General features: G+C 49.1%; 1 protein-coding gene across 1 annotated transcript in view; it reads right to left on the bottom strand.

The window, feature by feature from the left end:
- Positions 1-1523: 1523 nt before the first annotated feature.
- Positions 1524-27460, bottom strand: part of MBD6 (methyl-CpG binding domain protein 6) — a 34337-nt gene continuing 8400 nt past the window's right edge. Inside the window, exons 5-13 of the mRNA XM_028721304.2 lie at positions 25850-26015; positions 23041-24297; positions 16662-17200; positions 9577-9718; positions 8435-8616; positions 7025-7516; positions 6150-6199; positions 5966-6041; positions 1524-3136 (exon numbers count right to left, since the gene is read on the bottom strand). Coding sequence (XP_028577137.2) covers positions 3062-3136; positions 5966-6041; positions 6150-6199; positions 7025-7516; positions 8435-8616; positions 9577-9718; positions 16662-17200; positions 23041-24297; positions 25850-26015 — 2979 coding nt within the window. The 3' untranslated portion in view covers positions 1524-3061. The remainder of the gene's footprint in view (positions 3137-5965; positions 6042-6149; positions 6200-7024; positions 7517-8434; positions 8617-9576; positions 9719-16661; positions 17201-23040; positions 24298-25849; positions 26016-27460) is intronic.

The following is a 27460-nucleotide window of genomic DNA, read 5'->3' as shown; positions in this document are numbered from 1 at the left end:
TAAGTTCTTGTCCCATTTCACCCTTGGGAAGTCTGCACAAGCTCTTCCAATCTCCTCTCCTATAGTGAAATAGCACAGCCTACACTGAACTCCCAGGACTGAAGTGACACCACTTCACATATTACATTCAGGGTGGAGGGATTCATTCACTGCTGCTCGCTCAAAATAATTTCTGCTGGGTAGCAGTCGCATTGACTAGGAGGTCACTGCTAAAGCTGTTCGTTATTACAGCAAATACTGAGAGTGTGATGAAGGACAGATATACAGCTTCAAAGACTCACATACCAGAAGCTCTGTTTGGGCTGTGGCTGACTAGTGCATGGCTACTCACTCCATTATGTTTGAATTTCTTCCCCATCCATCACCTCTGAAGAGCCAGCTTCCAACATATCATGAGATAAGCAAATATACTAGGAGCTGTGCCTCCGCCTGCCTGCTGTGTTCACTAACCCCCACATTAACTCCCTGGAGCTTCCCCTTCCCACCCTCATACAAGTATGGTGGTTGGCATCCTGTCTCGAGAAACAAGGGAGTGTGCCGCCAGGGGTGAAACCAGCACTGAAGCCAACGGTGACCTCCCTGGGGCACAAGCCTGGGCAGTGTGTCTGGAGGTCCTGGGCTGCCCAGCCCCCCCCCCACCTGATGTTTTCCAAAGGAAAGCAGAGCAATATGTTTGGCATCAGCTTGGCTGCAGGAGTTGCTGGAAGGAGGCAGACAAGGAGCCACCCAGCCGCCTTAGGGACTCCATTTAAGATTTGTGTAGGGTTTACTCCTTAGCCTTTTCTTCTCCCAAAGATATCCTGCAAGGCAGCAGAGGTTTAGGATCTGTGTTTTCCTTCTCCTAGATGAGGTTGAGGAGCCCAATCTACTCATTTCCCTCTACAGTATGTGCAGAAATCACCTCTTGTAACTCACGTAACTAAACTCAATTTTCACCTTCCAAACCCCATTTCTGAAGCCACTTCTATTCTGCAACACCCCCTCTGCGCCCATTTTCAGCTTCACACCCATGTTGATTCTTCCTCCTTTTAGGCAACCCCTGCCTTGCACACGATCCACTCCCATGGTAAACTCCTGCATCTGCCTCTTTCCACACTGGACTACTTAGTGACTAAGCACCTTTTTCACCTTCTGCCAAATTACAAAGCCACCATCTCTTCCTATTCTTCAGGCCCTTGCATGCACTTGCTTTCATTTCCCATGCCTCCTGCACTCTGCTTTTTTTGAAACCCCCTTCCTGTTCTCAACTCTCTGTTGCACACAAGTCACCCGTTTCCATGCTGTAGCTTCTCTCCTATTGTGCATCTTGCATGCACATATCATTTTCACCTTCACTTCCTTTTCTCTTGCTCCTCCTTCCTTCGGCTCTCCCTTGCACACAGACCACCACCCTATTTCCATCTCATCCAGCGGTCTGACTTCGTTTAAGGCAGGGTGTTTTCAGCCTCTTAAAAATACGGGCTGCACACCACCCTGCTTCCAGAGCTGTGAGTTGAGCTGACAAAAGACCAACCCCATAAGACTTTGTTTTAAATACATATTTTAATACTTGATACAAAACACACACACACCCCCAAAAAATAAACAAGTAAAGAAACAGTAACTTCGATCTAAGCGGCAAAATATTTTCATCTGTTAAATTAAAAGTCGCTCCCATAGAAAAGCTACAATTCACAATTGTGTAATTGTTTTTTTTTTTACAAAACAAAATTTAAGCTCGAAAAAGGAAAATAGTTCCCCCCCTCCAAATTCCTTTTTAAAAATTTTATTTATACAAAACAAAGGCCGAAGTTGGTTGGTTGGTTTGAAGTGCACAGGGGAGGGGGAGACAGCGCGAACTGTACAGTATCTACACAGTGCTTTTGCATAATCCGTCAAGATTCTCAACCAGACATGGGGGCAGGTGGGGGGTGTACTTGGGGCGTGGAGCGTTTTGGTCGTTCAGAGATGAAGGCTGTAGTGTGTATGTTTGCAGGGAGGGGGCCAGGGAAGCAGATGTCGGGGCAAAGCTGGGCCAATTCTAGTTAGAGCACAAACTCCTCCTCTCCCTGGGCAAGGACCTGAGTGTTCTTTTGAGGATTTCTATATAGAGAGAAAAATACGTAGGCAAAGGTTGCTTTTTCGTTTGTGTGTGTAAAGGGGGGGGGGGTGAGAACATGAAGCCCTACCAGTCCCAGGAGCCCAACTAGAGCCAAGGAGAAGAGCAAGTCCAACTCACCAGCCAGACTTTGCCTCGTGGCCACTCTCAATGGAGGTGGGGGGGGGGGGGAGTGTGGTGGCGGGGAGTGAATGAATTGCTGAAGTATGGAAGGGAACGAATCCTCCCTTCAAAAACGTGGCTTCTTTTTCCTTATTGCTTTGTACCTTTAGCACAGGGGCCAGGATCTTGTGTGTGTTTTTGGCAAGGCAGAGAAAGAGAAAGAGACTGATTCTTGTATTAAAACCCTGAGCTGGTTCTCACCTGGGTGCTAAAGCGCACACAGGTCTGAGGTAAGGTGGGAAGTGAAAGGGCCAGGATGTCCTCTTCCTGGAGCACACGGCCCTTGCTACTCCTGCTGAGGTTCTGAGATTCAACCGAGGGGGGAGGGAGGGGAATCTCGCCAGCGTCAGGGGAAGGGGCAGCTACTACACAGCGGCAAGGGACTCCCCGTCAGGTCATTGAAAGAAAGAAGAAAAGCTTCCAAGAAGTGCTATGGGTGTGTCCAGCTCTAGTGCTCCTTTTGCTCCCATCCCAGCCTTTGCTCCCACCCACCCACATCCCAAAACAAATGCTGTGACCAGAGATGCACCTTGTGCTTTCGGGGGTCCCTTTTAGGAGAGATTCGGGACCCAGGCAACTGGTGAAGCTACAACACATTCACGGCTAAGGCGCAAAGAGCCCAGCAGCAGCAGCAGCAGCAGCCGATCCTCTTGCTGGTATTTCCCTCCCCTCGCCCCATGTCCAGGGGGTGGGCACCAGAGATTAAGGGGGGGTTGAGGGGAGAGAGAGAGAGAAGCCAGAGGTGCCCTAAGCTCTGATCGCTTAGGAGCGAGGGGGGGGGGGTCTCCGGTTCAGGCGGTGCTATGTGGGCAGTTTCCTCCTCCTGTTTTTCACGGGTCGGCCAGGCCGTGGCCGGCGAGCAACAGTGTAGTCAACCTAACAGAAAAAGAGAAGGAGAGTGAAGGGGGTGTTTAAAGCTCGGCTTACTAAGTGGGCAGAGCTCAGAGGCAGGAGCTGCATCTACGCCAAATAAAGTCCATTTATTTCCAGGGCGTAAAAAGAGGGAAGGGGTGTGGAAGAAGGAAGGCAGGCAGGGGCAGCAGGCAAAACACCCCATAAAGCAGAAGGGGGGTGTACATGCAACAATAAAACTTAACTCTGCAGTGGGTACTAAAACTAAAAGGTATAGCTAAGGCAAGCTGGGACAGCCCTACTCCAGTGATAATAGTAGGAATAGGATGGAGTGCAAAAGAAATCCCTTCCTGGGTCCAGGCAGCAAACTAAGGGGAAGGGTAATAGCTCAGAGACAGAGCATATGTTTGTCATGGCGAAGGTCTCTAGGCTTCTACCACTGAACCGTGAGCCTCCCATTACGATGAGGGCCAAGAAGAGATGCGGGCTGATGATGTATCTTTCTGGAGAACTCTCTTCTCAGCTTTGGGGTTGTAACAGAAAAGGCCTTGCTAATTCTCCTTGCCAATTGCTGAAACAAAAAACTGGTTTGTTCCGGAGGGTTGATGCGAATATGAACACATAATGAACACCCAATACTCTGTCCTGCTGGCAAAACTGGACAGTAGCAGAGTGGAAAACTAAATGGATTTTGGCAAGAGGTGGGAGGGGTGAAGCAGTCAATGCAGGTGTCATTGCAGCTGGCAAAATGGGACAGGACAACCAATCTTGCCAATGGGGCACAATCCAGTTCTCCAGCACAAGCCCCACTGAAGTGAATGAAGTTTTCCCAGCAGACTGTGGCAATGGCTACTTAGTAGATTGCAGATTTTCCCCCTCGTGGAAATCCAGATTCCCATCAATGTGTCCTTACAAGAATGACATACTCTACCCATTTCTGCTGTTGAGATCATCTTCAACAGCCCTATTCCATCTTCCCTCAGCGGAGGGGAAAAGTTGTGCCTCCCTTTCCTGGGCTGAGGCACAAGGAAGTCACTTCCACTTCTGAGTGCTGTCACCAGAGCAATGACGTCAGCCATTGCTCCAAACAATTTCTCCCTCTTGGCAACAAAAAGGAAAGGCAAAGGCTCTAACTTAAAATCCTCTAACTTAGGGCAAGCTTCCAATGTTCCTCCAGCTGCTTTCATAGTCCCTCAGTGCCCTGGAGTCACCCTCCCTTGGGAATTTCCCCTGGTGACCTCATCAGCTTCCTGTCAGCTTCTCTTGGGTCCTGCTGCCCTGTGGTTTCAGGGAAGATGTCCAGAGAACCACTTATCCCAGCCTCTGCCCTTCCTGGGATCTGCTGACGTTGCTGCCTCCTCACAGGTCCTTCTCTGGGCTTGTCCTGTTGATATCCAGTGATGGGTGTGTTGGCCTGTTTCTTCTAAAAGGCCTTTGGACATGGAGATAATGGCTGGCAGGGGGAGAGGTATGATGGCTTTTGCTGCTGTAGGTACAGGTTTCTACCCTGTTTTTGTGCACACAGCCTTGAGCTTAAAATCATCATGTTCTAAGCTGCCTTAAGCACTTTCAAAAAGTGACATGGAAATGTTTTAAACAAAGAATAAAATCACCAGGGCATGGGAGTGATAATGTAAAATTGTAGGACACCTTCTAAGTCTTCACTTTTAGGTGAATTTGCATTGCCTTTTCTCTGGTTGTTTTGTTTTTTGCTCATCTCCAAAATGTAGAAAGCTTTTTGATCAATTGTTTATTTTAAACTGAAAACACAGAAATCCTGATGAAGCCAATGGACACCAGAAGCCTGGCTCTTCCATTTGCGGCACAATCAGATCCACACAGTGTATTGATATTTTTGCTTTTCAGGGACAGTAAGTGCTTTAAAGGAAATGATTATCTGAAGACATAAATTGTGGCAATGAAGGTGGGGGGGGGGTGCCACTTGTGCTTTGCCCCAAAATAGGAAAGGCATCACCCTCACCACCAAACAAAAAGGGGGGGGGGACAAAAGAGGGCACATATTTATGCAAAAAAATTGCAGGTGCTGATAAATATGTACCCGTGCTAATTTAGGAACTACTGTTATTGAAACAGAAATGCATCTTGTCAGGGTGGGAAAGACTGTGACCATGTGAGCTGTGTGTGCCTGCTCAGTCAGCTGTCCAGGTGCCAACCTTCCATGGGCAATTTCAATGCGATTATCTTCTAGAAAATCCTGTTAGGAGAAGCCTCCTTACAGTTTCTCATCTTTAAACTGGCCTTGGAGCAGACTGCCCTTCACCCAGAGGACTGACCTCTGTAAGGCAGGACACATGGCTGCTCCACAATGAAGCCACAGGGGAGCGGCAAGAGGAAGACCTCTTTGACAGAATACAGGCCATTGCCTGCCCCTGTGTGTAGTAGGGATGGTAGCTGAGAGAGGCTTCTCTGCTCTATTACACCTTCTTGGTGCCACCCAGTGGTGTCTCACTGTGGGCCAAAAGGTCTATCATGCTCTAGGACCCAGGGAGCAGCTTGGAGGAACCCTCGCTGGCCGCCTGTGACCTTGAGAAGCACTTTGCCAAGAAAATAGTTTGCCTCTGCTCTGACTTGGGTGCCACGCGGGGTGCATGAGGTGGTGACTTGTGGTTGCTCCCTTGGGTTCTCTTTCACCCCAAGCAGTTGGTTGAGTCTTTGCGACCTACAAATGTGGAGGCTTGGAGAAGTGCATGGTTAACCCTTTCCCGCTAGGTGTTGGGCTGTGTGTGGTGTCCAGGCACACGGGAGGAGGGAGAAAGCAGCCTTGCTGCAAGGCAGATTAGTGCCTACCACTCTGAAGGAGGTGGCATTGGGGTGGGGTGGGGTGGCACTTACCAATGGGCTGGGCCCTGGATCAGCACTGGGACCCCGGATCCGTGTAGCTTCGGGTCGGGCGCTGGGCCGGGCACCACTGCAAAAAAACAAGGGTGGATTAAAGAGAAGGAAGAAGCTTTCAGTGGCCCCCAACCTTGCTCAACTTCTGCCATGAGCCCCATCCTTTCTGGGACATGGTCCTCACCTGCTTTTTCTCCTCCGGCCTCGTCGGGCTGGTCGCCTTCCAGGAGGGCCCTGCAAGAAGGATGACTGGAAGGTGAGCATCTGCATCTCCTCCCCCTCCTCCTGCTCCCAGCGTCCTTGGAGCCATCCATTTGCCCACTCAGCTCCACCCAGTTTGTCCATCTTCCAATCCCTGGACTCCTCAGGACCATTATGCAAAGGCCACTTTGAATATCCCACAAGGCTCATGTGCTCCCCTGACCTCTTCCTACCAAGCGGCCCTGAAGAGCTCTGTCAATTTTAGTTTCATAACAAGCTAACTTCAAACTCACTGACTTATTAAACTGGTCCGTCTTTTAAAAACCAGAACCCCTAGTTTGAATGTAATGCTAAACTGAGATAAAAGTCAGACTTGATGGACACCCTCTTCCTGGCTATGCAAGGGTGTCGGGTGTGTGAGTGTGAGTGCGCAAACCCAATGCTTCACTCAGACTTGTTGTGTGAAGCTCCCTAGCAGCCTCACTGAACACTATTGCAGCTCAGCCTGGAAGAGGCCCTTCATAGCCAATGCAGAAGGAAGTGCTCAAACCAGAGGCATTCCTTATGCTGAAAACAGCAGCATTAGAAGTGCGTTGGTGCACAAAGGCCTCGGGTCTACCTAGTCCAGCATGTGGTGTCCAACTCAGATGGCCAGCAATATGGATGGGTAGCTGTCCATCATGGCGGAGCCATCCCATTTGTCTGCAGCAACAGGAAAGCAGGAGACAGCTTGCCTCTGAATAGCAAGGGGGCCTTGCAAGCCGTGCTCCCTCCCCCACCCCTTAGCCAAGTCAGGGTGGAGCCCATTTCCCAGTCACCCCCTACTCCCTGTCCCCCTTGTTTCGGCACCTGACCTACCTTTATCTCCTGGACAGCAAAAGGGCCCGCTTGGCTTTCAGCACTGCTGGCCACCATCTCCCCGTTGCAGCGCCAGGCAGGATGGGACGGGTGCCCCGCGCCCAAGTCGGGAAGCTGGCCGTTGAAGTGCCGCCTGCCCCTGCCCCGCCCGCCCCCTCGCCGTCCAGACTTGCCGCCCCGCCCCGGCCCCCGAGAGAGGCTGCTGCCGGAGTCTCCGTTCAGGTCTTCCGTGCCACGGCGGGGCCTCTTGAGCGGGGAGCGCGAGCTGCTGGCCTCCTGCCCCAGCGGGGCCTCCTGCTGTCCTTGCCTGGCTGGCTCGAGGGCTCTGGGCGGCTCTAAGGCACTTGTAGGGGCAGCGTCCGTGCAGGGGGGGGGCAACGCCGTGTTGTGGCCTGGCTCCGTCTCTGCTGCAGGGGCCCCGCTGGCCAAGGCTGGGGCTGGGGCTTCACTCGGTTGCACGGACTTCTCTGGGATGCCAAAGCCGGAGCTCAGCTGGCAAAAAGAGACAAGACAACAGAGGAAATCCGTCAGAACTGTGCAAGGACTGCTTCACTTCTGCTGAGTCCATGAAAGCTGGCCTCAGTATTCAAAACATTCGTCTTTTCAGCAACACCCTGTGCTACTATTTCTTTCCCAAAGTCCAGCGGTGGGGAACCTGTGGTGTTCCAGAAGATGTTGGACTCCAACTCCCATCAACCCTGGCCGTTGGTCCTGCTGGCTGGGGCTGATGGGAGCTGGAGTCCAGCAGCACCCAGGGCGTGCCTCCCCTGCTCCCTATTTTCCTGCTTCCATTGCTCATCTCGCCTTGCTTCTTTTTAATCCTTCGCCATCCCAGTGAACCAGCCTATTGGAGAGTGTTGGGCTTTGACTAAGGAGATCCAGGGTCTAATCCCCACTCTGGCCTAAAATACATGTTACATGTAAACACACATGAACAAGAGCCTAGGAAAACCCTATCCTGATGGGTGGCAGCTCCCCACCCCCCTCACACTTCTGATCACCCTTACCAAAATCAGCTTTTCCTTCTAAAACAGCTGTTGACTACTGTCAATTATGTACTTTAGGCCTTGCCCCTGGCACTCACTCTTCACCTCACAGAGTTGTGAGGATGCTACCAGGAAGTAAGTGTGTGTGTGTGAGAGAGAGAGAGAGGGGTGTGTGCGCGCGTGCACAACTTGGTGAAAAGATGCAATTTTTTAAAATGTCAAGCATAACACTCCTAACCCATCCTATAACATTCCAAAATAGCCCAAATACAGCAAAGTAAGCAATGCTAATGCAGCATATTTGTGTACATTTGTGAGTTTAAAAACACTCACAAGCATTTTCCCCAAGTACTGAATCTGGGGGGTGTTTCTGAATGCTGCCTTGCCCTTGGAAGCCGGATACAGCCCTCGGCTCTCCACTTACTTGCAAGCTCTGGAGGAGGCAGGCCAGGGGGTTGGAGGCGGCCAGCAGTGGCAGCTGCCCTTGGAAAAGCTGGAGTCCTAGTGGCCCTTGCAGGCTGGGTGGCAGAAGCGGCTGCTGGGCCTGGAGAAGAGGGTTTCCAATCAACGAGGGGCCGGATCCTGGGTTCAGCCCTGACAGGTCACCTACATGGTGGAGAGAAGGAGGCCAGGCTGTGAACAATGTCACTCTCACACAACCGTCCCCAGGGTGATCCAAGGTGTCTCACCGCAAGAGCTGTAACAGCACCTGTTTTTGTATGTTCTCTTCCCCTGCCCAATATATACTGACTAAAGGGAACAGGATTGTTCCTCCAAAAGGGTGAAAGGGACTTCTGCACATACACCTGCTGTCAACTGCAGTGGAATAATTTAGACATGTGCAGCTGCATGTACATAGAGCTCTTCCACAATTCTGCTGAACAAACAGGCTTCAAGGGCCTTCAAATACTTCTGGAATCCAAAGCCTGAAAACGTGAGAGCCCAAAATACCCCCAAATATTATTTTTTTTTGGGGGGGGGGAGCCTGTTCCCCTCAAGATCTTCCTGGACTACAGCTCCCATCATCCCTGATCCTAGGCCATGCTGAGAGGGGCTGATGGGAATTGGAGTCCAAACTTCTGGAGGGCCTGAGTTTCCCAGCCTTGGATCAAGAGGAAGAATGCAAGTAAACAGAAGTCAGAGGGGTGTTTCCCCATCACCACCTCAATGAGCTGACTGGGTGACCTTGGCCACAGGTTTTTTTATTGTCAGTTTGGCTCCTTTCATGGTTTCTGTTGCCGGGGGGGGGGGGGGCGGATGGGCGGATGACCAGACCCTATGTGGAGCATTAATGAATGCATAGTATCAGTGGCTGTGATTCCTTTTCAACTAGAGGCCCAAATAATAAACCAGAATGGGTGGAAGGGCTGGCAACACAAAGCTGTAAAGGCAGGACTGATTCTTTCTGCCGTGACACAACTACATCTGTTCAATCCCAGTCCCACCGATTCAGACACGTTAGTATGTGGCTGCAGCTCCTGCTAGCCCCCCTCCGCCACCCTGTCACACCTTAATTGCTTCACCTTCCTAGGAGTTGGCCCTGCAGAAAGAAGGGGTTTAACTCACCCAGAAGTGTGGTGCTCAGCAGCGGGTTCACAAGCTGAGGCATCAGGGGATGCAGCCGCCCTGAGGTGCTGGGGGCGCCCTCAGTAGTCGTCGATGTTGCGCTGGTGGAGGTAGGTGCCACAGGAGTGCCAGCCAGGCCAGTCTGGGGTGGAAGAAGCAGCAGAGGGTGAGGGGGGAGCGAAGGGGTAGGGCAAGACCGGCAGCTGATTTGGGGAGAGCGCCTGAAGCCTGGTGCTATGGCTCAGTGTTGCCGCATCTCACCCTCTGCAGAATTCCTGTTTTTTTAGAGCAGCCGTGCTTGCTCCTATTTGTGCAATATGGCAGGTCAGCTGAGCCGTCAAATGTCGATCTCATTCTTCATTATTAATTCCTGGCATTCCATAACACTACAGCACGACCAAGGAATGAGACCCAGACACAGGGCACTAGGAGCAAAGCGGGCAGGTAGCTCCCAGTCCCACGTGTATCTTGGAGAGCCCTTCGCTTTCTTTCTTTCTTTCTTTCTTTCTTTTTTTTTTTTTGAATAAATTTTTATTAGTTTTCCATAAGTAAAAAAGAAACAAAGCAAAAACATAAACATAAACAAACACAAAATCGACTTCCCCGTACCACCCCTTTTCTGCATTCTTGTTTCAAGATTTTCCAGCAACCCTTTCGCAATAAACTTGTTTATATTTCATAAATTTGACTTCTATGAGTTATTAATACAACTGTAGTTCTTTATCTCTTATTACCCTGAGCCCCTAATTTTCCAAATTACAACAGTTTTTAAGATAAACTTTGAATTTGTTCCAATCTTCATCCACCGCCTCTTTCCCCCGGTCTCGAATTCTGCCAGTCATCTCTGCCAGTCCCGTATAATCAATCACCTTCGTCTGCCATTCTTCCAACGTGGGTAAATCTTGCGTCTTCCAATACTTTGCTAGAAGAATTCTTGCTGCTGTTGTGGCGTACATAAAAAATGTCCTATCCTTCTTTGGCACCATTTGGCCCACCATGCCCAAGAGGAAGGCTTCTGTTTTTTTAATAAAGGTTCTCTTTAGAACTTTTTAAATTTCATTATAGATCATTTCCCAGAAAGCCTTAATCTTCGGGCAGGTCCACCAAAGGTGATAGAAGGTTCCCTCCGTTTCATTGCATTTCCAACACTTATTGTTGGGCAAATGATAGATCTTTGCTAACTTGGCCGGAGTCATGTACCACCTGTAGATCATTTTCATAATGTTTTCTCTTAAGGCATTACATGCTGTGAATTTAACACCTGTGGTCCATAACTGCTCCCAGTCAGCAAGCTCAATGTCATGCCCCATATCCTGTGCCCATTTAATCATGCTAGATTTCACCATTTCATCTTGAGTATTCCATTTCAACAGCAAGTTGTACATTCTTGATAAATTTTTAGTATTGGGTTCTAACAGTTCTGTTTCTAGTTTTGACTTCTCCACTTGGAAGCCTTTCTTTCTGTCCTGCTTAAAAACTTCATTTATCTGTCGATAATGTAACCAATCTCTGACCTTAAACTTCAGCTTCTCGAAACTCTGCAATTTTACTTTTTCACCATCTTGTTCTAAGATTTCAAAATATTTAGGCCAATTAGAACCCATATTCAATTTTTTCACCTCTTTTGCCTCCATTGGTGACAGCCACCTAGGGGTTCTACTTTCAAACAAATCTTTGTACCTTATCCAAACATTATACAAAGCTTTCCTCACCATATGGTTCTTAAAACCTTTGTGCGCTTTTACCTTGTCATACCATATATATGCATGCCAACCAAATCTGTTATCAAATCCTTCAAGATCCAAAATGTCTGTATTCTCGAGGAGCAGCCAGTCTTTCAACCAGCAAAACGCTGCTGATTCATAGTAAAGTCTTAAGTCCGGCAGGGCAAAACCCCCTCTATCTTTTGCATCTGTTAATGTCTTAAATTTTATTCTCGGCTTTTTGCCCTGCCAAACAAACTTCGATATGTCTTTCTGCCACCTCTTGAAACAGTCCATCTTGTCTATTATTTGTAATGTCTGAAACAAAAATAACATTCTAGGCAATACATTCATTTTGATAACAGCAATTCTGCCTAACAAGGAAAGTTTCAGCCTTGACCATATGTCTAAATCTTTCTTGATTTCTGTCCAACATTTGTCATAATTGTCTTTAAATAAATTCACATTTTTCGCTGTCAAATTCACCCCCAAGTACTTCACTTTTTTTGCTATCCCCAAACCTGTTTCATTCTGGAATGTCTCTTTTTCTTCATTTGTTAGATTTTTCTCCAAGACTTTAGTTTTTTGTTTATTCAATTTAAATCCTGCAACTTGACCAAATATCTCAATCAGTTCTAAAACTCTTTTTGTACTAGTGTTTGGCTGCTGCAGAGTCAAAACTAGGTCATCTGCAAATGCCCTTAGTTTATATTCTCTCACTCCGACCTGAATTCCTTTAACCAACTGGTCCTTTCTAATCATATTTAACAAAACCTCCAGGACCAGTATGAAAAGTAGAGGGGAAATAGGGCATCCCTGTCGTGTTCCTTTCTCTATAGCTAACTCTTCCGTTACCACATTATTCACAATTAGCTTTGCCTTCTGCTCAGAGTATATTGCACCTATACCATTTTCAAAACCTTGGCCTACCCCCATCCCTTGGAGATTCTTTTTCATAAAACTCCAACAAATGTTGTCAAAGGCTTTCTCCGCGTCCACAAAAATCAAAACCGCTTTTCTGTTAATGTTCATTTCCAGCAGTTCCACAATGTCTATTATATTCCTCACATTGTCAGACATGTGTCTTCCCGGGAGAAAGCCAGTTTGGTCCTTATGAATCTCACCTATCAATACTTTCTTCAGTCTTTTTGCTAGAATGTCTGCAAAAATTTTGTAATCCACATTTAGTAATGATATCGGGCGGTAGTTCTTAACCTGATTCTTTTCAGTCTCAGTCTTTGGTATAAGTGAGATAAAAGCCTCTTTCCACGTTTCAGGTGCCTTTTCCCCCTCCAGAATTTCGTTACAGACTTCTTTCAATGGTTGCACTAAGCATTCTTTCAAAGCTTTATAATATCTGGCCGTCAAGCCATCTGGTCCTGGAGACTTTCCCAGTTGTGCCTTTTGAATGGCCTCCTCTATTTCTTGTTCTGTTATTTTCTCATTCAAAGTCAACTTGCCCTGTTCTGAAATTTTAGGTAGTCCATGATTTTTAAGAAATTCATCTATTTCTTGTTCGTTCACTGGCCCTTGTGTGTATAATTTCCTAAAGAAGCTTTGGAAACAATTACTTATCTCATTTGGCTTATGAATATTCTTTCCCTCTATCTCCAAACAGGTGACCGTATTCAATTTTTGCCTCTTTTTCAATTGCCATGCAAGGAGCTTCCCACATTTGTCTGCTGACTCGAAAGTCCTTTGTCTCATTTGTTTGATTTTCCATTCTATCTCTTGATTTGTCAATTCCATGTATTGCATCTGGTAATACTTTATCTCTCTCAAAATTTCTTGAGACTTTGGTTTTGACCTCAGTTTCTTTTCTCCTTCCTTCATTTTTTCCAAAATTCTTTCTTTCCTTTCATTTTGCTTTTTCCTCTTGATTGAATTCTGTTGTATCAGGAAGCCTCTCATCACGGCTTTACTCGCGTCCCAAATTGTTCTTTTTTCAACTTCTGTTCTCAAATTTATCTCAAAGTAATCTTTCAATGTCTTTAGGGCCTTTTTACAAAATTGTTCATCTCTAAATAAGGAGTCATTCATTCTCCATCTAAAGGATCCAGTTGTTGTCATTTTCATTTCCATCTTTACAGCGTTATGATCGGAGCAGGTTTTTGGGCAGATTTCTACTTTCTTAATCTTTGTAGCCATCACACTAGACACCCAAATTTGGTCAATTCTTGTCCATGTCATTTTAGATTCCGAGAAAAAAGTTCCCTCTCTCTCGAGAGGGTTCCTTGTTCTCCAAATGTCAATCAAGTCCATGTTTTCCGTCATCTCAAAGAAAGTCTTTGGTAGTCTTCCTTCTTTAGATATTGTCTGTCTTTGTGCCTTATCCATATTTGTGGAGACCACTCCGTTCATGTCCCCCATCATTATTATTTTGTAGTCGAGATAGTCCAATAAAGTCTCATGCAACTTCTTAAAAAATTCTGCCTTCCCATCATTTGGTGCATATATTCCAATTATCAAGTATTTCCCCCCCTGAATCTGTACTTCAATTGCCAGATATCTTCCTTCTTCATCCTTAAATTTCATTTTTGGGTCCAATTTTTCTTTTGCATAAATCACTACTCCTCTCTTTTTAACTTTATCAGAAGATATAAATTCTTGTCCTAATCTTTTGTTCACCAACAGTTTCCTGTGTGCTCTGGTTATATGAGTTTCCTGTAGACATATCAGATCCAGTTGTTCCCTTTTCAAAATGTGAAAAACTTGTCGTTTTTTTCTGGGAAGGTTCAAACCGTTACAATTCCAGCTAAGAAGTTGCAGAGACATTTTGTTTATTAGATGTTTGACCCTCCGACTGCTCCAAGCTTTTCTTCCTCTTCAGTTGGCGGTTGTGGTAGTCCAAATGATAAATTTGCAATGTCCGTTAGCCCTCCTCCTTCTGATGTTAATCCTTGTCCTTCTTTTGCCGGGTCCACCGTACCTTTCTGTAGGTCCTCTAGGTTTCTCTCCAAAAAGTGTTCTTTTTCCTGTACTGTTCTTATTCTTACTTTCTTCCCTTTGTAGTTAAAGGACAACCCCTGTGGAAATTCCCACCTGAAGGGTATAAAGTTCTTCCTCAACAAATTGGCCAAGTCTCTATAAAAAGTCCTCACTTCCAAGATGTATTTAGGGATGTCCTTAAAGATTTGGACTTGAATGTTTCCAATCACCAAAGCTTTTTGATAATGGAGGTTCAGTATCTTGTCTCTTTCCTCTTTGGTTCTGAAGGTAATCAGACAATCCCTTGACTTCTTGCTTTGCTTTCTACCAAGTCTGAAAGCAGTTGTTATCTCTACTTCATCTTCCTCCAGATCTCCTTGCCAATTTTCCAGAATTGCCTCTGTGAGAAATTCCGTCAGATTGTCCTCTTCGTTCTCTGGAACCTGTCTTAATTTCAAATTCCGTTCTTTCCGTTGTAGCTCCAGTAAGGAGAGGGCCGCTTCATGCTCATTCACCTTTTTCTCAATCGGCACAAGTTTTTCCTGTGTCTCCCCTGCAACAGATTTTGCACTCTCTGCAATTTTCCTCGTTTCTGAAGATTCCTGAATCAGTCTATTTATAGATTCTGTATTAGTCGCCACTGATGTGGTGTTCAAATCCAATCTTGCTGTAAGTTCTGTCAATTTCTTTGAGTTTTCTGTAGATTGCTTTGTTAAGGCCTCTAGGGATTGATTTATTTTAAGCAGTGCCTGTGTCATAGATTCCATTGATGCTGCTGTCGCACTTTCCGGTGCAGGCACTGTGTTGCCAGAGATTGAGCCTCTTTTCTTTTGTGTTAGTTTAGCTTTAGATCTGGTTCTTATCTCCTCTGCCGTGCCACTCATATCCCAAGGCCATTCTCACAGGAAAAACTTGCAATGGAAAATCCCACTGTTAGTCAGTTACTTTGCAGTTTTTTCCCTCTTAGTCCTCAAGAGGGAGCAATTAATAGTATCCAAGTTAGAGGAAACAAAGAAACAGAAAGCCGGATGTAAAAAATCTAAAGTCCGCCATTAAAGTTGTAAAACTTTTTCTCCAGTTAGATTTAGGTAGTCAAATATCTGTAACAAAGTCCCATTCAAGTCTTAAAAGTCTTAAAACTTTTTCACCATTTAAGGTATAGTCTATATCCACTTCAAAGTTATTTTAAAGAACAGTTTTCCCGGTGTTAACTCCTGGCAGATCGTCCCCGGGGATCAGGGCAGTGAAAAACTTTGTTTCCCTTTAAATTAAGAGTATCTTCACAAGACTGTCTTTTTTCCCCCTTCTCCTGCCGATCGGGAGGGAAGAGATACTTTTGACAGCTCAGGGTTGACAGTTCGCAACTAAGTTTCTTATAACTGCAGCGAGGTCTTTCGTTGCTTTAAGTTTCTGCAGTCCGGGGGGGGCAGACTTCCTTATTTTATGCCCTCCCGTTTTCAGCCAAATTTCCCCAATTTTAAAGGTCCCGTTTCTTTTTTTTTTTTTCGTTCTTACTCACGGGAATCCAGTCCAGATTTTCTTTCAGGAAGGAATCGGCGCTCTCCGCTAATGGCGACGCGGCTTCACTCCGCAGGCTGGGTAGCGACTCTTAGCACCGCGCTCACTCCCGATGCCGCTCCGGAGCCTTTAAAAAGGCTCTTTCACAGTACCGGGGGGCGCAAAGGTGCCCACCGAGTCTCCTTGCTCTCAGGCTTCAGCGCCTGGGATTTTAGGGGTCCCCCACTCGCCGTAGCGGGTAAGACCCGAACTTGCGGAGCAGTCCTTCTCCGGAGCCCGGAGGTAGGACCGCCATTAAGCGCTGGCACCGACCGGAAGTCCGAGCCCTTCACTTTCTAGCCGCTCACTAGGGAGTAAATGCCTGTCTTCCTCCTTTTGATGCTACACTTCGGTATTACACTTTGGGATGCTATTTTGGTGAGGGCAGAGCTCTGCCTCCCATCCCCTGACACTGGATGCCCTAGCAATGATTGGCAGGGATTCTGTGGGCAAAGTTGCACTGCACCCCTCTACAGTATTTGAGGGATATAGAATCACTCCACCTCCACCCACATGGCGATGGACAAATTATGGAAACTCCTTGGGCCATGGATGCTGTTTATGGGCCTCTGCAAAGTGGCACCATATAAAATAATAACTGTTCCATCATTAGTTTAAAAGAGAGACAGAAATCATTGCTTTTCAGGTATGTGCAAGCCCCATGCTTCCTGCGGCTGTCATCTCCTCCTCCCACCTGCTTTCCATCTGTGACCACATTGCACAAGGCCCCTTTAAGTGTTCTGAGCCTGGCTGGTATTCACTAAATACAGTTCCTTCCATCCCACCCTCCCTCCTCCCCAGTGCCCTGCGAGAGGAGAAGCTGCACCTGTGCAACTTCTACCTTCCTCTTAAAAGGAACAAGCAGCCCCCGGCAAACCCCGCCTACAGTTTTCTTACCTGTGGGGGCCCTGGCCCAGGGTCAGAAGGGCCTAGGCTGGTCGCCAGCAGTGCTGAGTTTAAAGCTAGGACAGCTGGAGAGGTGGAAAGTGCTGGGAAGAGCAAGGGCTGCAGAGTTTCATGGAGGCCGCTGAAGGGCTCCAGCAGGGGCTCCGTGGCGGCTGCCTCCCTCTCCACCTCGCACGTCGCCTCTGGCAGCCCCAGCAGCGATGCCAGGAGTCCGCTGGGTTGGTGCAGCAAATCCAGGCTGGGCAGCACCAGAGGCAGCAAGGGCTGCCCCTCGGGGTCCCCTTGCAGGTTCAGGGGGGGCAGTGGCGTCTCCGGGCCCAGCGTCAGCGAGAAGGGGAAGGAGCCCAGGGGGAGCAGCCCGGGAGGTAGAGCGTTCCCAAAAGGCAGCGCCTGCTCCTGTGCCAGGAAGGGGAAGGGGTCGGGGCCCGAGGCCACAGGGCAGCCCAGGCCCCCGCCTTCCATTGCACTGGTGGGGACAGGGCTGGCTGCCGGCGGGGCTTTGGGAGTCAGAGGTGAAGCGGAACTGGCACCTAGAAAGGGACAAGAAAGGCACAGACACTGAGGAAGAGCAACGCGGCACCTCAAGGACTCCCCCCCCCCCATACACTGTTCCATGCTTGCCCTTTCCCAGAAGGGCTTGTTCAGAAGAGGCCCACGAGAGGCCGGGTTTCCATGTATGCTCAGAAGGTGATCCTGCTGCAGCCTTAATAAGCATGTAATTTGCCACCTTCTTTGCAGTTGTGTGGCAGGCAAAATTCAACAGAGGATGCTTATCTCAGCATGGAGCTGCCTGCACCTCTACATTTTTTGCCATGCAATTATTTCAGGCTCATGAGACCTGTGTCCTTCCCACCAACCCATGGAATTATAATAATCCTGCTTGTGAGGCATCAGGTAGCCAGTCTGGCAATGAAGTCTTCTGTGACACTGCAGAGCACCTCCCGAGACACCACCATCCAGTCACTCAGTTCTGTTTGGCTCCCCATTAGGGTAAGGTAAAGGTAAAGAGACCCCTGACCATTAGGTCCAGTTGTGACCAACTCTGGGGTTGCGGCGCTCATCTCGCTTTATTGGCCGAGGGAGCCGGTGTACAGCTTCCGGGTCATGTGGCCAGCAGGACTAAGCCGCTTCTGGCGAACCAGAGCAGCGCATGGAAATGCTGTTTACCTTCCCGCCGGAGCGGTACCTATTTATCTATTTGCACTTTGACGTGCTTTTGAACTGCTAGGTTGGCAGGAGCAGGGACCGAGCAACTAGGGCTACCCACTAGGGTAGCCAGCATTTAAACTTGCCCCTTAACAGCAGTCTGATCTGTATACATCAGCAAGCGGCAAGGTTCATCTCCCAGCTCAGAAAAGTCCCCCTGCTAATTGGAGTCACCGTGGTACAGAGCAGTGATGGGGAATCAGTGGTCTTCCGGATGTTCTTGGACTCCAATTCCCATCAGCCCCAGTAAGAATGATTAATGGTCAGGGATGATGGGAGTTAGAGTCCAGCAACATTTGGAGGCCTCCATTTCCTACACCTGGTAGGGTGGATAGGAAAGCTACATCACAGCCATGAGTTTAAATCAAACCTCTCTATACTCATAACGGCATTCAGGGCAGCAGCCCCTGCAATAGAGAGCCCCCGCCCCGTGGAAGTGAGGGAGGCAAGCACCAACATTGGACAGATTTCAGCATGAAAACATTTTCATTTCAAGAATTTCTGGAAGGTTAATTTTACATGGGTCTCCTTTTAATAAGCTACTGATTTATTTATGATGAATATCATTCTGTATTTTATTCTACTGTAAATCACTTAAGAGATCTTTGAGTGATTCATATAAATATTTTGAACAAAATATGGTAAATAGTGTGCTGAGCTTTGCTCTGAACTGGCCACCATCTCTCAGCCTAACCTGCCTCACAGGGTTATCGGGAAGACAACATGGCCTGGCAAGGGTCACCATGTACTTCACTCTGAGCTCCTTGGAGAAAGGGTGGGATAAAAAGTGTAACAAAGAATTTCTACAACTCAGAAATTTTTCTGCAGCTGGATGCTGATAATTATTTGATGTTCATCTTTTTTAGAGAGCAAAGTAAAGGAGCAGGTGAGGCTGTTATTTTCCTGGTTAGCTGACACCACTAGACTCTTCCTGGCTCCTTTGCTAGCACTTGCACCATGCTCCACCTACAAGATGATGAACATCAAATAATTCTCAGCCTCCATCATAGCTCAGCTGCAGAAAAATACAAGGCTTTGTTTCTGGCTGGCTTCCACACCAGGTATAGGATGAAGATAAAGTGGGTGCAGTGGAAGACAGGAGGGGCAGTGTACTTTGTGTCATGGGAGGGGCCACAGCACAATGGCAGAGAACATATTCCACATGTAGAAAGCCCCAGGCTCAGTCCCTGCCATCTGAGGCAGGGCTGGGAAAGTGCCGTATCCAGACCCTAAGAGCAATGAAAAATGCTGTCCTCACTAAATTCCGTCTTTTGCACAGCTATTAGGCATGCAGGGGCTCTCTTCCCTCCTTTGCACCTGGTTACTCTTATTGACGCTCCTCTTAATACATCTGCTGCACAGCTGTGCGGAGGCAGCAATAACCAGTTCCTTGGCTGGACAAGCAAAACTGTTCCGTGAGCCAGAAGGGCTCTGCCTTTATGGAAGCGCTGCTGACGGCTACGGAGAAGGAAAGAAAAGATTGCCCACTGCTAGCACCCAAGGTGTGCAAACCGCCTTCTGCACATTGCTGTGCTTTCTTGGTAGCATCCACCTGTGTGGCTCTTTTTGCCATGATGGGAGGGATCCCTGATGCTAACATGCTTTGCTGCCAAGTTCTGGGAGTCAGTGGTGATGCCCACTGGGACTGCTGGGGTGGAAGCAAGGCAGCCCAGCAGCAGAGCTCAGCTCTGACAGGCAGAGACAGCTAATGCTAGTGTGTCTTCATCCTCCCTGCAAGAGCAAGACTGAGATGGAGGAGTCTAGCAGGCAGTGCCACGCCCTAAACTGGATAGGCCAGTGGGGCCTGGCTGAGGGCAGAGTGAGGTGGGTGGGGCAGCACCCCATTTGCCCTCCGCTGCCATGAACCTTTCTTCTTCTTCTTGATGCTAAATAGCAGACATGAAGGAACCTCTATCAGAATGTGGTCTGCAGAGTGAGGAAGGCAAGAGGTTAACCGATGTCTCCCCCAGGGTGATCCTGCTGAAAAAATCCCCCCTTCCTTGCAAAGCTACTAAGTGCCTTGGGAGGGATTCTCCCTGTGCAGGGAAGGGTTAGAGTTCCCCAACTCTGTAGTCCAGACTGGGGGAAACCCACCTGCTAGTTAGAGCAGTGTGGCAGAATTTGCATGGATGGTTGATGTAAACATGCAGTTTGGGCTGGAGGCAGGAGATCCAGGTGCAAAAGGGAAGCATCCCAGCTGACTGGTAGAGCATCTGCTTTGCATGCAGAAGGTCCCAGGTTCAGGGCCTGACATCTCTTGGGAGGCCCAGAATGTTCCCAGTCTGCAACCCTGGCAGGACACTGGCAGTCAGCATGCAGACAGCACTTAGCTAGAGGGACCAGGGATCTGCTTTAGTATAAGGCAGCTTCCCCTGTTCCTAGCAGCCCTGGTGAGAGGAGGGAGGCAGAAAGTGCAAGTACAGAAATGGGGAATATGTGACCCTTTGGAGGTTAAGGACTCCCATCAGTCCAGCCAGCGATCAGGAATGATGGGAGTCACCTGGGGGGGCTGCGGCCCCTGCCCCTCCCCAAAACCTCCCTAATGTAAGGTATAGGAACAGTTTGCAAGTGAGGGAAACCACCATTTTGGGACAATGTTTCCAGAATATTGACTGGAAAGAGTACTAACTTTTTTCTTTTACCAGCGATAAGTACAGGGGCTCAGGCCTACATGGGAGCCCTGTTTTCTGCCATGAAAGACACCCCTGGTCCTTTATGATTATGTAAATAGCAGCACCAATGTGCATGTTGCTTCACAGAGTGTAAGAGAACCGGTCCCTGCCCCAGTGATCTTAGTTTAAAATTCAAGAGAGAAGAAGACAAGAAGGGCAACGGAGGCGGGGGGAAAATTCTGATTCTAATTCTGAATTCTAAATCTGCGAGAGTTTTGGTGCTGAGGGAAAGTCCATGGGTTCCTTTTGCCATCTTTTCATTATTACTTCATAGCTCATATTTATTCCTGCATTGCAGGGGGTTGGACTAGATGACCCCTGAGATCCCTTCCAACTGTACAATTCTATAAGCCATTTCTGAGAAGAAGGGCAATGGGGTCAAAGTGAAGCTCAGAAAAATCATTGCGTAAAACCACGACGTGTCTTGCTGTTTGTGACATGCTCTTTAAAAGGCCAAGGGTAGAAGGGAATGGGCAGTGCCAAGTAGCCAGGGCTGAAGGGGAGAAAATGTGGGTCTGTGTCGGACCAGAACAACAGTACTAGCAAGACTTCTGCCGACATCAGTGGACGACAACCTTCCTGCCTCTCTAGCAGCGAGAGAGGCACTCACACGTCTCCCCGCTTCTTTCTCCACAGTGTCTGAAACTACCCTGCTTACTTAGTTTTTCTTTTGCACTCAAAAGACTGTGCATTCATTATGCAAGCAATACTTCCAGCTGCCTTAGGGAGACGGCAAGCAGGGCCATGACATTGGTTCTGCTGAGGGACCTGAACACTTTCCATCCCAGCTGGGCATTATAAAGCAGGTGTGGGGAATCTGGGGGCCAGGCTTGAATGCAGTCCTCCTGGTCTCTCTATCTGGCGCTTGGAAGCACACAACTACCCCAGCCATCTCTCCCCTCCCCAGGCCACCCCCTCCCTAACCCTGCTTGGAACCCTCTTTGACTGTTTCCCCCTGACGAGAATCTGCCAAGGAACTCTGATCATGCCTCTGGCGTCTCTGGGTGGAGGAAACAGGGGTGTGTGGAGAAATTAGCCTACTGCACAGAGATAGGATGCACATTAGTTGTTCTGCTCCCCATCTCAATTATGATGAATTCTCCTATTTAATAATTGAGGGCTGGCTTTGCTTCCCTGTCCCTTGCTCTTCCCTATCCATTCCTTTTTTCCTTATTTTAGGTTGTAAGCCTGCAGGAAGGGACTGCCTTGTTTTCATAGACTGTACATAAACTGCTCTTTGAGCTTTTTCAGCTGAAGAGTCAGGTAAAGATTAAATAAACAGATAAAAGAATACCAGTCCAGATTATGCGTCCATACAGCCCACATTGTCTATCCTGGCTAGCGATTGCTCTCCAGGATCTCAGGCAGAGAGGTCTTCAACATCCTCTGATATCTGATTTTCTTTTTCTTTTTAACTGGAGGTGCCAGGGGGTTAACCTGGGGCATTCTGCATGCAAACTATGTCCTCTATCCCTGAATTATGACCCCACCCTAAGTAAAGAGGCAGCAAAATTTCCTAGGCACCGGCTAGAAGCAAACAGTCTTGTGAGCTTTGAGGCAACCCAGTCACCAGAACCAGATACTGGGCACCTGGGTTTTTTTGTAACCCCCATGTATAAAAGCTCAGGGCCACAGTAACTGTGAGGACAGAAGCATGTGGTGTGTCCCCACAGGAGCGTTTGGTTTTTACCCCAAATCTAGCTGGATTAGTGGAAGGGAGTTTAACCCTTTCCCTACAGGCCATTTTCCTGATCCAAGTGCTACCTGTGCTGCTTTTCATGCTGTGGAAAAAAAAATCCAGTATATACACAATGCAAAACAGCTGGTGAGATGGGGGGGGGCCTGATTTTGATCAGGAAAACTGTCTGAAAGCAAAGGTTAAGCACCTTTCTGCACCACCGCTGCTCTGATCAGATGCAGAACCACCTGCAACCCCATTAAAGTAAGAACAAAAAAACGCCAAGCCTGGTTTGGCCCTGAGAAATAAAAGCTAGCATGATACTGGTTACTAGATGTTGACTGAGGCAAGGCTTGACCGAGGAGAACATTCTCGCTTGCTGTTCACACACAGCGAGGCTGCAATCCCAATGCACTTATACCGAGGAATAAGCCACATCTGAACTAGCAGGGCTTGCTTCTGAGCAAACCTGAGCTGCCTACCACTGCCCTACAACAGCTGCTTAGGGTGGAAAGGCTGCGGCCTGGTAGCATAGCTCAACGCAAGTGAGCTAAGCCTGGGCTTCAGCCAGAACGTGCTGAACTACAATTCCCATCCTATTGGCCACACTGACTGGGGCTGATGGGAGCTGTAGTTCCACAACATCTGGAGGGCCACAGGTTTCCCCATCCTCGGGAAGGAGACATATAGCAGACACCTCCCTGCCTCCAGGGGCAAGTTCCCCCCCAGTCTTTCCAGCCCCCAGAGGTGGTGTGGTGGGGAAGGAGTTTGCCTCTGTGAAGGGCATCACCCACCTACAGACGCACGGACCTACCTGGGGTGCCATGTGATCCGAGTGGGGAGGCAGGCGGTTTTGGCTGTGGGGGGCTCCCTGAGATCTGTTCAGAAGACGCCGAGGCCAGCTGGCCAAAGAGGCTGAGGAGCTGGCTGTTGAAGTCCTGGAAGGAGGGCAAAGGGCTGTCGCCAGCGGGGGTGGGGGGCACCGGCGGGAGGCCTGGGGCGGCCAGTGAGCTCACGGGGGGAGCGAGCAGGCTGAGCAGGGACGAGAGCGGCTGAGCCGGAGCCCCGGAGCTGGGGGGTCCATTCTTGGCCTCCCCTGCCGGCAGCTGGTCCTGAGGCCGGGGGTGTCGGGTCGGCGTCTCCTCCGGATGGGCGAGCCCCCCCGCCTGCCCCGCCGAGTGGGAGTCCTTGAGCAGGCGCAGGACGGTGGGAGAGCGGCGCTGCCGCCTGGGCGCTCGCCCGCCCACCATGGACAGTAGCAAGCGGCTGGGTAAAGTGCTGGCAGCCAGCTCATCGGGACGCCCCCTGCTGGCCAGCTGGGCCTTGGCGGCTGCACTCAACAAGCTGCTGGCTGGGAAGGAGCCTGGGCCCTGAGGGTGGAGCAGCAGCAGGCTGGGCGGTCCTTTGCCTTCCGGGGCAACTCCTAAGGGCACTGAGGGCAGGTTATTGCTGCTTTGGTTGGTTAAGGCATTGGCTGGGGCCGCTGCGTCCAAGCCGGGGGGCCTGGCAGCTGGGCGGTGTCCAGAGAGGCCCTGCTCCGAGGAAGCTGAGGAGTGCCGAGAGCGCTGCGGGGACGGCTCAGCGCTGCCTGCCGGCGATGAAATGGAGGAGAGGGTGGTGGGGGCGGGTGAGCCTGTGGTGCTGGTCTGAGACCCCAGAGGCACCGGCCGGCTGCTCCAGGGGCCGCCCTCCTGGCTGGACGCCACCTCATCTGGCGGGGGAAAGAGGAGGCAGCTGGAAGGGTAGGGCCGGGACAGCGTGTCTGGGAGGGCCTTGCTGGGCAGGAAGGGCCCCCCCACAGCACTCAGTTCAGTTGGGAAGGACGGCCGGGTGTTGCCATTGGTGGCGGCAGGCAGGCGGCCTGGGAAGACATCCCCAAAGAGAGTGTTGTGGTGGCGGGGGAAAGTAGAGCTCGGGCTGGACCAGGTGTTGCCATAGCGATCCGAGGGGCACTGCTGGTAGAGTTCAGGGCCCTTCGCCAAGGTGGTGGAGGCTTTGCTGGGAAGCATCTGCTGTGGGCGACTGCTGGGCCCTGGTGTGGTTGGGTGAGGCAGCTGGGTCAAGCTAGGCCCTGGAAACAGATAAAAAGGCAATCACTGCAAAAGCAAACTGCATGGGCCTAAGCAAAGTTAATATTTCAGGGGTTTTTTAAAAATATATATACTTTCTAAACCACTATCTTTGCGTTAACTAATGATGATAGCAGTGCAAGTGATGACTCTGGTGGTACTGGATGATGTGGAGCAGATACAGAAGACAAAAGTCACCAGATGCAGAAAAAAATTTAATGTTTAAGATAAAGCTGATGTCAAATACATTTGAGACGTTCCTAATTCTTCCTTGGGGACGTTGTTCAGCAGTTATATTGGCATTGCCCAAATCTGTGCTATCTGAAGCACAATTTTTCTCACTGTTGAGGTACATGTGACTTCATATTACTTGTAGTGTGAAAGGATAAAAGTTATATCCCACTTTAGGAGTATCCACAGTGTTACTTGTTTTTCTTTACATGTTTCTTTTACTTTAAAGGTAAAGGTAAGGGGACCCCTGACCGTTAGGTCCAGTCGCGGACGACTCTGGGCGCTCATCCTGTTTTCCAGGCTGAGGGAGCCGGCGTTTGTCCACAGACAGCTTCCGGGTCATGTGGCCAGCATGACTAAGCCGCTTCTGGTGAACGAGAGCAGCGCACGGAAACGCCGTTTACCTTCCCGCCAGAGTGGTCCCTATTTATCTACTTGCACTTTGATGTGCTTTCAAACTGCTAGGTGGGCAGGAGCAGGGACCGAGCAACGGAAGCTCACCCCGTCGTGGGGATTCGAACCGCCGACCTTCTGATCGGTAAGCCCTAGGCTCAGTGGTTTAGACCACAGCGCCATCCACGTCCCTTCTTTTACTTTACATAATCTCAATTATCGAACAACAATAAACATAACATACAAATAATTAGAGGGCCATTCCCCTTGTGTCTCTATAGGGTTGTTCACACATTACACTGAATATTTGTACGAGGTGTTAGGACACATGTGCAAGTGCTCGTGTGAAAAGAGTGTACACTTGCTGATTTGTACAGCTCAACTGCTGTGGACACAGGTATACAAACTGCACACTCACAGAATATTACACGCAAATAACTTTATGAGCATACAGATTAAATATTTGTGTACACAGGTTGAATTTGATGTGTGAGCACCCATTTAAGCAGGTCTCCTAAATGGAAAAAGTAAAGATAAAGGGACCCCTGATCATTAGGTCCAGTCATGCCTGACTCTGGGGTTGCGACGCTCATCTCGCTTTATTGGCCAAGGGAGCCGGCGTACAGCTTCCGGGTCATGTGGCCAGCATGACTAAGCCACTTCTGGCGAACCAGAGCAGCACACGGAAACGCCGTTTACCTTCCCGCTGGAGCGGTACCTATTTATCTACTTGCACTTTGACGTGCTTTCGAACTGCTAGGTTGGCAGGAATGGAATGCAAATGGAAAAAGCCCAGAGCAAATGACTCACACAGGGGTTGAATAGGCTAGCTGGCTAAGCCAATTCCCAGTCCCTAGCACTGGCCAGGTTTACAGTGCTACCGAAAAAAACAGTGAAGGAATATGGCCCCGTGTGGGAGAACACAGTTACCTGGCCCCAGGTGTGGCAGGCTCAGAGGTCCATGGCTCTCCATGCTGCGGTACAGCGTGGCCATAGCCACAATTTTCCGCCGGTGGTTGCACAGCTTGGTCATGTCCTCGTCGCCCTTGCTTCCTTCACTCCCTGTCACCATTGCTGCTGGGTCGAAGTTGAAAACCTAACCATGACGGAGTGGGAAGAAAATACTTAAAAACAGGAGGGCACCTAACCAGTCCAGGGGAACGAGGTGATAAAAAGAGACTGCAGTGGGAGTCAGGCCATTTCTTGTGGTCCAAATTAGAGTCAGTGTGGTGTAGTGGTTAGAGTACTGGACTAAAACCTGGGAGACCAGGGTTCAAATCCCCTCAGCCAGGAAGCTCACTGAGTGACACTGGGCCAGTCACTGCCTCTCTGCCTCACCTACCTCACAGGGTTGTTGTCAGTGCTATTTTTCTAGAAAAAGAGGTGCCAGAACTCGCCATAAACGCCTCCCGCGTACTTTTAAAATGGCAATAGTGTCCACCTGATTGGTGCTCCAGGGTGCTTCACACAGAGTCCCACCTTAAAAGGCCCAGCATAGCCTAGTGGTCAGGAATGATGGGGATTGTGGTCAATCGGTGCCTGGAGAGCCAAAGGTGCCCCAACCCTGTTTTAAACCCACCCTTCCTCCAAGGAACTCACAGAGGAGCATATATGGTTCTGCCCTCTGCACCACAACCTGGGGGTGGGGAGTTAGGCTGAAGTTTTGAATGACCCGAGGATATCCAGTGAGCTTTGTGGTTGAGCAGGGATCTGAATCCTGCTTTCTCCAGTCCTAACTCAGCACACGAATGATCACTGTTACTTAATGACCCCATAATGCAAACTTGCGCTGATTCTTCCACTAATTCTTCTCCACATACAGTCATCCTTAAAGCAAGAAACTAGAATGGAGGTTCATTCCAATGGGTGGAAAGCGGCTGACCTTCAGAGCAAAACAGGCGCCCACAAAGCTCCAACCTAAATTCTGCACCAGCGGAGACTGAATCCTGAAACCTGAATAAACTGTGCAAATCAAACCAATCTGCATACAGTTTGCACAATTAATTCTGTCTGTTAGCCCTGGGGCAGGGGGGCAAGCAAAGAGCCATGGAGAACACTTAAGCAATGCCCCTCCTCCCAACCCTCTGACCTCTTAGTCATCTCCCCTCTGCCTTCTTTCTCCAAACACCGTTCACATGTTTTCAAACGTGTCTTTGCATCAAAAAGGACTAGTACCTTGTTCTTTAAAAAAACAAAAGCTGAGATTCTTAGGATGCCAAAGGCAGGCTGATTTCCACTTGTGTGTGGTGTGCTTGCTCACAAGGGGAATACGAACAGCTCTGGTTACAACTGGTTACAACCTATGCAGCAGGTGGCTCTGTCCAGCCACAAAAGAGAAGAAACAATGGACTATTGGGTCATCTAGCTCAGTATTATCTACACTGGCTGTGGTTCTCCAGGGTGTCAAACAGAAGTCTCTCGGTTCAGCCCTGAGGATGCCAGGGACTGAACTTGGGGCCTTCTGCCTGAAAGGCAAGCGCTCTACCTGCTGAGCTACGGCCCTTTCCCTTCCTGCAAAGGCAACTTCCCAGCACATGTGCC

The sequence above is a fragment of the Podarcis muralis genome, chromosome 2 (genome assembly GCF_964188315.1).
Source record: "Podarcis muralis chromosome 2, rPodMur119.hap1.1, whole genome shotgun sequence".
Lineage (NCBI taxonomy): Eukaryota > Metazoa > Chordata > Lepidosauria > Squamata > Lacertidae > Podarcis > Podarcis muralis.
This window is presented reverse-complemented; position numbering and strand designations above follow the sequence as displayed.